The 12,781-nt window shown below is 40.6% G+C and overlaps 1 protein-coding gene across 12 annotated transcripts in view; it reads right to left on the bottom strand.

Annotated features, from left to right (window-relative positions):
* MAGI1 (membrane associated guanylate kinase, WW and PDZ domain containing 1) overlaps positions 1-12,781 on the bottom strand; it is a 608,349-nt gene that overhangs the window by 239,706 nt on the left and 355,862 nt on the right. For all 12 annotated transcript variants that reach the window (XM_087866868.1, XM_087866870.1, XM_087866871.1 and 9 more), the window contains exon 2: positions 6,862-6,978. In XM_087866868.1, the coding sequence (XP_087722994.1) occupies positions 6,862-6,978 (117 nt within the window). The remainder of the gene's footprint in view (positions 1-6,861; positions 6,979-12,781) is intronic.

Raw genomic sequence — 12,781 nt, 5'->3', positions numbered from 1 at the left:
TTGAACTCACGATACCTCATGAGTTGTCACATGAGTTCTCATGACTCATGAGATCAAGAGTCATACACTCTACTGACTGAGCCAGCCAGGCACAAATAAGTTGTTTCATTTTGTTTTTTAAGATTTATTTATTATTTTAGAGAGAGAGAGAGAGTGTGTGCACGTGAACAGGGGGAGGGACAGAGGAAGAGGGAGAGAGAGAATCTCAAGCAGACTCCCCACTGAGCACAGACCCTGACATGGGGCTGGATCTCAGGACCCTGAGATCATGACCTGAAACCAAGAGCCAGATGCTCAAGCGACTGAGCCAACCAGGCACCCCTAGAACAAAAAAGTTTTGATGGAGAAGGAAGGAAAGGTCAGGTGTAGGCACTACGGGGGTAGTCAGTGAGTGGGAGGAGTCCCCGGACTGCAGACCAGAGGAGACATGGGAAAATATGGTACCAGTGAGTAAAGGGCAAGGGGAGGGAAAGAGCTGACAACTGATGGAAAAGGATGAGGGCAGATAGTGACTGTATTATAGGTAGCAAACCTTTGCAATTGAACAGAAAAGAGGCAGGGTTTACCAGTCCAATGGGCTTGAGGTCAGATCCATAACATTCTGTGTGTCCTCCACGAGGCCAGTGTGAGAGAAAGGACACACACGCAAGCATCATGGCCAGGCACCTCGTATGTGACAGGAGCCCACACACCAGAGAGCTACTGTGGGGGGTACCAGCCACATTTCTGCAAGAGGCCAGGCTTTGCAAAGGCTGAAACAAACCTTTTTTATTTGAGACAGCACTTACTTTGATTATAGGACAAGGGCAATAACCACAATGAGAAATTTTCCCTTGACTCTTATCTGATCAGTCCTGGGGAGGCTTCTAGAACTGCCCAGTTCATGAATTATGACCTGAAGCTTGCCACTTGTGTCAAACACAGCCTGAACACAGAGATGCACATTCCAGGAGAGAAGGAATTTTCCAACACTCAGATCTTTGTCCTCACCTCTTGCTGATATATTGATCTAGTTTCTCTCATCAGCTTCAAATGCAGAATGGTTTGATTCCAGGCAAGAAGTAGGGGAGATGGCTATGCTTAAGAGACACTCACAGGTTCAAACAATACCAAAGGTAATTTGCGTCCATGAGGTCACAGTCACATTCAAGATAACAATGTTGCCAACTGTTAGCAGAAGCTAAGGTGCCTGTTTGAATATGGTATCTCTACAAAGAAAGACCAGGGTCACCTATGTTTACCACACCAAATTTAAAATGTCTTGTAGATCAAAGAGTTTTAATCCCTTTGTAAACTCCTTTAAGTCACTGATCAATGCCTCTTGCACAGGATACGACGGTCTCAGTATCAGTGAGAGCCCTGATCGACAGAGTGTTAAGGTACAGGGGCACCTGCGTGGCCCAGCTGGCTGAGCAACCAGCTCTTGATTTCGGCTCAGGTCCTGATCTCAGGGTCCTGGGATCGAGCCTTGCTTCGGGCTCCATGCCCAGCGGGGAGTCTGCTTGAGATTCTCTCTCCCTGTCCCTCTGTCCCTCCCCTTGATACCTCTCATTCTCTCTCTCTCTCAAAAAAAGAAATCTTTAAACACACACACAAAGTGTTAAGATACAGAACAAAACCGACTTCTTCTTTCCTCTTTCAGATGACCTTTGCTTGAAAAGAAAGATGAGTTCCTTACCGGGGCACCCAGAAAAGGGAGACAGACTAGGGGGTGGTGTTCAGCATTCCCGAGGACCAGTACTACGGAATGAGTTGTATCTTGTTTTGACAGCAGCAGGATAGTAAATGACAAGACCTGTCAGGTAACACATTTAGCTTCACGAGAAAAGCGGCCATTCCAAAGCAAGCATCTCAGATGTTGTCGCATCAGGCAGGACAAGACGTCATAAGGCAGAAGGCTATCAATGCGGGAGGTATGCTGCTATCTAGACTGTAATTAGGAGGAGCTGAGAACGGGCACCCAGCTCCAAGCGCAGAGGAGCCTTGACTCTTTCCTCTGGGTCTGGATTACCAGCCAAGTAATCAGTGGAGTCCTTACCAGCCATCTCGGGGCTCAAGCCTCTGAGCTGCCTTTTATTCTGAAAGCTTTATGGCAAAAGCAGCTCTGCTATTTCTCCTAAACATTAAGTAACCAAGAGGAAAAAATAAAACAAGAAAAACAAAGAGCAGCTTCATTCATCTCTTCATTTGTTCATTCATTCAAAAAATATTTATTCTATGGTCCAGACACCAAGCTAGGTGTGGGCTGGTCACTGAGAAAGATATGGTCCCGGACTTCAGAAGAGTCGGATTCTAATAGGACAGACAGACATGCAGCAGGGACTACAAGCAGGAACGGGTGCTGGAAGGCGGTCACGGTCAGTAGCTTGGGCAGCAGTGAAGAGGGTAATAGGCCCAGACTTTGGAGGAAGTGGCATCCAGGTTCAAGTTTAAAAGAAGGCTGCGTGGGGCACCTGGGTGGCTCAGTCGGTTTAGCACTTGCCTTCAGCTCAAGTCTGGGATCAAGCCCCTCATCGGGCTCCCTGCTCTGCGGGGAGCCTGCTTCTCCCTCTCCCTCTGCTCTCTCGCTCACTCTCTCTCTCTGTACCAAATAAATAAAATCTTTAAAAAAAATAAAAAATAAAAGAAGTCTGTGTGCTGGTCAGATGGCAAGGTGGGGAAAGAGAAGGAAACAGTATGCACCCACTCACGAGAAGATATCAGGGGTGCTCCGAGTTATGGATAGCGTTTGCATGACTGAAGCATCGAAGGGGGGTTGGCCACGTAGGGGAATCTGAGGAGCAGGAGACAAGACTATCATCCAGATGGTTCTAAGGTATGAGAGAAGTGAGCAACGCAGATGACATTCACCTGGATTTCAAATCCATTTATTTAAAGGTGGTTTTCCACACGTATATTAAGAAGAGACTTGTTAATGAGCAATAAGATAAACCGGCATATCCCAAGAGAATCCTGAATGATGTATTAAAAGCTGAATCACCATTAAAGAACTGTGAAAATTCTATTGCTCCTATCAGTAAATTACTGGAAAATCAGACAGAAGATACTGATTTCTAAGCTACGCTGCCTTACACAGCCCGCATTGCCATAAAACGCCATGATTTTACACAGTAATACTATAACATTCAGCAATGAGAAAGTTTTTTTCTGCATCTTCCGCTCTCAGTGGTCCATGTTAAACTGCCCTATTCACATCACTATTCATGATGCCCGGCACGGGAGTCAGAAGTTGTTGAACCCTGACTGAGATACTTGTTAACCTGTGTGACCTTTGGCAAGTTGTTAACCTCTCTGAGCCTCTGTTTCCTCTAATAGACCTATCTCTTAGGGACGCTGTTGACATTTGGTGAGACAATGCTTGAAGTGGGTGTTTCTATTTCCATTTTATTAAAGAGTAAATGAAACTCAGAGAGGTTCCATGACGTGCAGCAGACCACACAGCGAGAGAAAAGCTCTCAGACTTTCACACCAGGGCTTCTGACTCACTCTGCAATCCAGTTCTTTTTTCTGTCGTATTTCTGGTTTGGGTTTTTTAATTTTGGGGGGGGGGGGGAGTGGTGATTTTCAATGGTAAACATAATTAAATTTCAACTATGATGACCTTTTTCATACTGTGGAAATAAGAAAAGTTTGTGAATAAAGACAAAATAAAGGGGGAGTGAAGCATAAGAAGAACCATAGAGAAAATAGCACTGGACGAACACTTTAAATGGGTGGATTGTATGGTGTGTGAATTGTATCTCAATAAAGCTGTTAAAAATAAGAAAAATTAAAATAGCACTGGGTGAGAAGTGAGTAATGTGGCATTTAGGAGTGGTAGGATTTTGAGGAAGTCTCATTTGCTGCTCCATTTCCTTACCTGGAAAATAGGGATGCTATTACCTGCACTGTCTTTGCCAAGGAATTAGGATAAAATGGGATCTTAAATGGTAAAATCCATCGTGGTGCTATGATGACACTAAAAAGAACTTGAGAACAAAGGGGCTTTATTTATTAATTTCTAGTGACAAGTGAACCTTCTAAAATATATTAAAAAAGACATCTAGCCAGGGGTGCCTGGGTGGCTCAGTCGGATAAGCGTCTGCTTTAGACTTAGGTCATGACTCCCAGGGTCCTGGGATCAAGCCCTGCATCCGGCTTCGAGCAGGGAGCCTGCTTCTCCCTCTCCCTCTGCCTGCCTCTCTCTCTCTGTCAATTAAATAAATAAAATATTTAAAAGGAAAAAAAAAAAAAAAGAAATGCTGTCTACCCCAACTCGCAAACACCTGTTCATGAGGTCAGCCCTTCTCAAAATACTGAACGTCACTAAAATACCAGCAGCAGGAAGTTCTGGAAAATGCAGATTACATGAGCTTGTTTCCCTGTGGCACCGTTACAACATAATTAGGAGGATGCAGTCTCCAAATGAACGGCTCCCTAATCCGTTAGCACAACAGGTTGGTAGAGAGTTCTGCTTTACCAATCACATGGACCAAAGGGTCAAAATAAACACAAATGTGGCTTGCGTTCTCCAAGCCTATAATGGAATCCCAAGTCACCCCCGGTCTACTCATGTTCAAAGGTACAGATGCTGGGCCAGACCCAGAAACAGACCTCTTCTGAATTTCCTTCTCATTTTATGAAGGAAATGTAAAATGAAATGTTACTTGTTTTCTCTTTCAGCAGAAAGACCATATCTACCTTCCCAATTCCTGACACGTGGGTTTTATAGACATGAAACATTAATACCAGGGGCTATATACACGCAAAGACAAAACATGACTTTCCACTGTTTTTAAAAGACTGAGGTCATTTTTGCCCCAATTCCTATTTAGCGGTAAGCTTAAAATCAAGCCATTTAGCTCACAGTCAGGTCCTATAAATCAGCGGAAAAAATAAATGGGAAAGCATGCCAAAACGTAACCATAGTAACACCACAGATGCGTCAAGAAATGGTGTGCTCATTTGCTTCATTCCCCATTTCTTAAATTGGAATCTAAGTAGGGGAAAAATTACACAGAGAACACTCATGATTCTGCAAGTACCGAATTCTGCAAAACTATATTCAACCTGCCATCCCAGAACATCAGAGCAGCTATGGTTCAGCTACAGAAGCAGCCCTGGATGGTGAGACCGAGATCTGACACTTACCAGTGACTTGAGTTCCCCATGACTCTGTTTCCTCATCTGTAAACTGGGTATTAAAAATCCCAACCTCAAAGAGTCATTCCGAGGGTAAAACTGGTCAGTAGATCAGAGTCAGGACAATGGTGGACTCACTCAGGAGATCGCAAGTCCTGGTCCCCTTCAACCTTGTTTTTTATCGGCTTACATTCGTGCCTTGGTTTCTTGATCCATAAAAAGAATGATCCCTTCACAACCCATGCGATTAACATTAGGAATTACTATTAATCCAAGTGTAAAGAATGATTAGTAGGATATCAGCTTACAGCGTTCAATTTCCATGCTGGAAGACTAATAGAACTGAGGCCCAGAGATTCACATTAATGCATTATCACCACATTTTCTCTTTCAAATGTAGCTCTGTCACTCAGCAGAAAGAGACAAGCCTGGGGCATTGACCCAAGTTCCTTACACTCAACCTCTTCTCCCTTTGGAGCCTTGGTTTTATCAATGAGTAAAATGAAGAGCAGAGGGCTGTTCTAGAGCCTGATCCTTAAAGGTCCCAGTCTAGACTTATCATCTAAGTCCCTGCAGATCTATGTTGATTTACATTAAGTTATTTATTGTTTGGCACTAGTATCAGGAAACATTAGGACTCCAGCACACCCCTTGCAAACTACTATTGAAAGAAGAAAGAAAGAAAGAAAGAAAGAAAGAAAGAAAGAAAGAAAGAAAGGAAAAGAAAGCCATTTTAGCAAACAAATCACAGCAATAAGCAGGGTACCTTCAACCTCAAGTGATTCCTACCGTTTTTGCTGGTTAAAAAATGTTATTGCTATAAAAATAAAATTTCAAGCTTTGAAGGACTGGGCAATAATAGAAAAGAAAAATTCCAAGTACTAAAACCAAAACCATTCTTTCTTCCTAATTTTAAATCAAATGAAATCCTTGTAAGTCTCCCCAGGACTCCCTCCTTCGAGTTAGCTGTACAGTAATGCTGGTTGGTAGAACCTGGTAACACTGCCCTACAACTCCATCTGCCCCAGAGACTGACTTCCCTCCCCTTCTTCTTTCCCTTTCTTCCTTTCCTTCCTTCCCTCAACATAAAAACCTTGCTTTCATAGTCCCTGTGTTCTATGTCTTGCTTTCTCAGATTTGGTCTGATCTAATGGGTTTGTGGGATTTGAGTTTTTAATTAGTGGAAACCATTTCTTCAAAGAAAATTATGAAATCCAGATCTATGAATCAGGTCTCATTGGGGACGAAGAGAGATTCCACTGAGGCATTCACTGTGCTGAGGGGCCATGAGGAACTCACTGATCTCTGCAGAGGTCAATCTGAAAGCCACTGGCCTGGTCCGCCCCATTAATAACAGTGAAGGAGGCTTACACCATGCCCATACTTTGCAAAATGCACTTAATGTGTCTTATCCCACGGACTCCTCCTAACAGTCCTATTGAATTAGTATGACTCAGAAGTCCTTTCTACTGATGTGAAAACTGGTCCTTACAAAGGACAACTAATTTACTTGGCATTATAAGCAAGTATGTGGCAGAGCCAGAACCTGAAAGCCGAGTAATTCACCTTGTGCTATGCTCTATGCTCTATGTCCCACGGTCACCTATGACTCCCTGGACTTAGGGAGTCACAATGTGAGCAAGGCAACCAGTGTTCCAGAACCAGCTGGTGAGCTCTTCTGGCTCCACCACCTTTCCACACACCCACCCAGGAGTAAGTTGCCATAAACAGGCTACTTACAAGGCACAGCATGGCGGTAAAGGTTATCCCTTATGGTTTGCTGCAGCTCATGATCAGGAGACCCTTTCTGGAATCGCTGATTGAGAAAATGTCGCAGGTCCTTGTTCAGCTTTCCTCCTGTAGGCAATATATAAAAGAGAGAGAACACATCACCAATAGGGCTTCCTAGAGACTGAGCTGCTGGAGAGCTGTGCGTGGGAATACCACCTCAAGCCATTCTAGCCAGCCAACCTCAGAGATTAGGAGGACTGACTTCAGATTTTCCTCTGCAGGGGCAAAAGCAAGCAAGAATGTAATAAAGATAAAACAGCATTGAAATAGCACTAATTTGGGGGTCCCATTTCACATAATACTAGGAGGCTCAAATAACAAAGAATTTAAACTAGGCTATTACATTTAAAATATGTGCCATAGACACTTGCAGACACTATTAAAGACAGAGTAAATGGCTGAAACCTTAAAGAGAACAATGGAGCAATATCTGACAAATTATACAATGTTCTTCGAACAGGGATCCAATTGGTAGAAATGTACCCTATGAATATACTTGCAAAAGTCTGCAACATTTTCAGTATTGTTTATTGCAGCATTTTTATAACAGCAAATAAATAAAGAGAAAAACAAAAAACCTGGGAAAAACCACGAAGGACCAACTAAAGCACAGCTCATTCCTAGAGTAACTACTTCAAGAAAGCGAGATGTGCGCGTGTTGGTGTCAAAGGAAAACATGCAGAGTAGTGCCGACTGATCCCTTTTGTGCAAAAAGGAATAAAGAAAAGGAGGGACCCTGTTTGCTATAAGGGATCATCACAAAGTCTTAAAAACAGTTTCCTGGGGCGCCTGGGTGACTCAGGAGGTTAAGCGTCTGCCTTCAGCTCAGGTCAGGATCCCAGGGTCCTGGGACAGAGCCCCACATCTGGCTCCCTGCTCAGCGGGAAGCCTGCTTCTCCTTCCCTCTGCCTCTTCCCCAGCTTGTGCGTTCTCTATAGCTAACACACACATTCTCTCTCGCTCTCTCCCCCTCAGATAAATAAATAAAAATAAAATCTTTATAAAATAAACAAACAAACAAAAAACTACAGTTTCTTTTGGGCAGAAGGACATGAGCTTGGGAAATAAGGGAGAAGATGTCCCTCTTCATTCTAGAGACAGATAGAAATATATAGATCTTACGATTCTGTGTTGATTTCCAAAGACTAGATATACTGCCTTTTTATTACTGTTGTATAAGCAATAGTTACCTAGGTGGGTCTGTGTATTTCTTTGTAATTCTCTACAATAACAAAACAAAACAATAGCTAAAAATGTTACTGTTACAAAAATATGTCACAGAAAGGAGAAGGTAACCAAATGTTCTTTTTAAATTACAAACACAGCATCAACACAGAGCTTACGGATCAACTTAGCTAACATTTATTCTTAATGGAGAAAGACGGTTCAGTGACAGCTAAAAATAACAAGGCTAAAATCGTCCTTCCAGTTTTAGACAAGATAAAAATTAGGTAAGAGCATTTGTAGCCTTAGAGAAACAATGTAGCAATGCAGTATCTATGTGAGCCACAAAATTCATGTCTTCACATGATACCTTCCCTATGGTCAAAAAGAATAAATCATGAGGATGACAGTGATGGTTAAGATGACGATATGTCCCAGGTAGGGCAGGAAACTACTGATCTTTATTTTAATATCATGTTGAAAACAAGATTTCCTATTACAGATGATCATTCTAGAAGAGACTAACAAAACCCAGTTTGCACTACTTTATTTGAGATGTATTATACCTAAGGTTTCAAGTAGTCAAAAGGAAAATAGATATATCCGAGTCAATCTTACGTCATTTAATATATATTCAATTATTCACCAAATATTTGTTGAATAAAAAAGACAAACATTCAACTATTCGCTTACCACCCCCTCCCAAAGGGGCACAAGGTTTGAACAATTTACAAAAGAATGTGTATGACTGGCCATTAACCACATGAAAAGATAGTCAATATCATTAATTATCAGAGAAAGGCAATGAAAGCCATAGTGAGATCTCATTACATTCCTACTAGAACGGCAAAAATTTAAAAGACTGACAGTGTCAAGTGTTAGCAAGATTGTAGAACAAAAAGAACTCTTAAACACTGTCACTGGGCATATTAAACGGCTCATTCTCTTGGGGAAAGAATCTGGCAGTATCTTATAAAACTAAGTCTTCACTAACCACATGACCCGGCATTTCCACTCTTATTTATGCAAGAGAAATGAAAATAAGTGCACACACACACACACACACACACACAACTTGCAGATGAATCTTCAGAGTAACTTTATTCACTACATAATAGTCCAAACTTGGGAACAACCCAAACATCTATCAACAGATAAATGGGTAAGCTAACTACTATATTCAAACAGGATGCTAAACAATTAACGGGAACAAACCACTAACACATACAGTAATAGTCGTGCATCTAAAACACATAACATTGAGCAAAAGAAGCTAGACACAAAAGGCGACGTTTCGTATGATTCCATTTATATATAAAGTTTTAGAACAATCTAAAGTATAGAGACAAAAAGCAGTGCAGTGATTACTAGGGGCTGAGGGGAGGCAGAGACTGACTGCAAAGGTGCAGAAGGGAGTAAGACCTATGGAGTGTACCAATGTCAATTTTCTGGCTTTGCAATTGTACTGTATTTATGTAACAGGTTATCATTGAAGGGAAACTGGGTGAAGGGTACGGGGGATCTCTGTACTATTTTTTACACCTTCCTGAGAGTCTAGAATGATTTCAAGATAAAATGATTTTTAAAAAGGGGATCACAAGGGAAGTTTTTCAAGTGGATACCAACATAGAAAATCTTAATTGTGACAGTGAAAATATGGGTTTATACATTTATCAAAACTTATGGAACTGTGTGTGTGGGTATGCAATTTATAGTATATATATTACACTTATAAACTTGACTTCAAAGGTTTCATGATATATACATAATCACTGAATGACTATGTGAGAGACACTGCTCTAAATGCTTAATTCTCAATTTCCCATTGGAGAGATGAACTGAAAGAAAAATAGAGTAAATCTCAGTAGTTAAGACTAAGGCTTGGGTTTAAAGTCTGGCTCCACTATTTATTAGCTGGGGAACCCAAGCACGTTGCTTAATCTCTGAACGTTATCAGCAAAAATAGAGCACTGGAAAAACAGTAGCTCTGCTACGAAATTGTCAAGAGCATTAAATGAGGTTCCAACAGTGCCTGGCAAAGAGAAAGCACTCAATGAAAGATGGAAATTGTCATGACAATGTAAAGGGAACAACTGTTGAGGTGAAGGGGAAAACCTTCAAAGATGGGCTGTTACTCTTTTTTAAAATGCATATAAACATAAAACTCATTCTATTACTTAGAAATAGCTATAAACAAAATACAGGCATAGAGAAATTTGGATTAAAGGATGTTTCTAGAGTTTCTGGAAAGGAATACAATTCTGCTTGTGGGGTGCCTGCATGGCCAGTCAGTTAAGTGTCTGTCTTCAGCTCAGGTCATGATCCTGGAGTCCCAGGATTAGTCCCATGTCTGGCTCCCTGTTCAGTGGTGAGTCTACTTCTCCCTCTCCCTCTACTCCTCCCTTGCTCGTGCTCTCTCATTTGCTCACTCTCTCAAATAAATAAATAAAATCTATAAAAAAAAAACAACAACGCCACTTGTGCTAAATTGTCTGGACATATATAAATTGGTTAGTATTTATTGCATACTTAATATATTTTTGGCACTGTGCTGGAGTTGAAATGAAACCAACTGGTAAATTAATGATATTTAATAGTCACACCTGTCAACTCTATCTCTAGGTATAAGGTACCCTGGAATTCAACCAAAAGGATAACAATGTTTACCAGCAAAATCTTCATTGTTTAGGACCTAGAGTTTATATTCCCCTTAGGAGACCACAGTTGTAGACATTAGAAAAGTACTGAGCCATGAGTAGAAAAGATGTTATGGGATTCAAATGTACTGCTTGCGTCAAAAGCAAAATCCCAAAGAAGATTCGGGATACAGTACCTCTTTATCCTACATAGAACACAGGTTCACACATTTTTTAAAAAGATATTATTTATTAATTTATTTGAGAAAGACAGAGAGAGCGTAAGCAGGGGAGCAGCAGACAGAAGGAGAGAGAGAAGCAGACTCCCCGCTGAGCAGGGAGCCCGATGCGGGGCTCCATTCCAGGACCCAGGAATCATGACCTGAGCTGAAGGCAGATGCTCAACTGACTGAGCCACCCAGACGCCCCACGTTTACACATTCCTATGAATCACAAGCAGGTACCTATCAAGATAAACCAGGGGCTAACAGACTGGAAGGCATTCTTAAGACATAGACACTCTTGGTTTACACTTGGGCTTCACAGTGAAACTAGCCAAGCTAGCTAAAGTTTATGATCATCGAACTAAAACTCCTCTCTCCTGCAGATGTGCAAAAGGGCAGGGTTAACGATGCTGGTGGTTAACATTTACTCTGTGTTCCGTGACATTTGTAAGCGAAAAGCCTCAACCTTCCCATTACATTAAGAATACTGTACTTTTTGGCATCTAATCTCAAATTAATTGCCAATTATTCAGGGGATACATCTATAAATCTTCTCCTAATTGTCAAGGCAGTGAGCCAATGAAATAATAAATTGCTAGAGAGAGTTTGTCATAACATCTTTGCTTTCTTTGAAATTCAAGATTTGTTTTGCACATGGAAAAGAAAACAGGTCAGAAATATATGGAACTTTTTCCAAGAAAAGGATTCAGAGCTTATTTTAAGATAATTTTATAATTTCAGTGACAAAAATGGGGCTCTCTGTTCTGGATTTGTCATTATTTTATATTTTCATATCAATGTACCTGAAATTTTGTCTCTTAAATTTACAACAATGTATCTCTGCTTTTTCCATTCACATTAGTTTATAGAAATTCAACCATGTCAATGGATGTAATCTTTCCTAATTATTTTAAATGTTGTATAATATTCCATTTAAAAACTATAAAACTTGTGTATCCCTCATAGAAAATTAGGCTATTTCCAATGTTGTTGTTAATACAATAATGCTATGACAAATGTTATTGTAATTTTTTTTCTTCAAATACATATATGTAGAGGACAAAACATAGTGTATATATGGTTCAGTACTACCCACAGTTCCAGGCATCACTAGGGGTCTTGGAACATATCTCCCACAGATAAGGGGGGACTATAGTACGAGTGACATTGAGCATTCTATCATATATATGTATATACATATATATATATATATATCTCACTTATATGTTTATACATGTATATATATGTATGTGTGTATATATATACACACACACTTCTCATATATATATTTCACATATGTCTCATATACGTATTTTTTCTTTTATGTTTCCTCTTCTGTAACTTGCCTGTTCATATTCATGTACTCACTTTGCATTTTCCTAATGGGTCATCTTGTTATTTTTGATAAGATGTTCTTCATATATTCTGGATACGATTCCTTTATCAGTCACTTAAGTTGCAAATTTTGCTTGTTATTACTGAAACATGAAATGATCCCTTAAACATAATTGTGTACTTTTTCCAAACTTTCCCACCCACACGCTAGATGGTTTTCTGCCAACTCAACTAGAAGCATCATTTTCCAAGTGATGGGTTATGAGGGGACTCTGCTTGGTCTGATCTCTGTCTCCTAGAGTACAGATCCTAAGGGAGAACACTAGTCAACAGAAATAATCTTCACGGTCCGGAAACTAGGTTTCCAGAGATATTACTTTTGGGCCCTCTTGATTCATCCATTTCTAACTGAGGAGAAAAACATAACTCTCTCTGTGTCGCATAAGCTCCAGAACATCCACTTCTAGAAGGTCAAAGAATAGCGTTTCCTTACAACTAGAATTTTGATTT

Source organism: Ursus americanus, chromosome 14 (assembly GCF_024610735.1).
Source record: "Ursus americanus isolate L20-20 chromosome 14, mUrsAme1.1.p, whole genome shotgun sequence".
Classification (NCBI taxonomy): domain Eukaryota; kingdom Metazoa; phylum Chordata; class Mammalia; order Carnivora; family Ursidae; genus Ursus; species Ursus americanus.
This window is presented reverse-complemented; position numbering and strand designations above follow the sequence as displayed.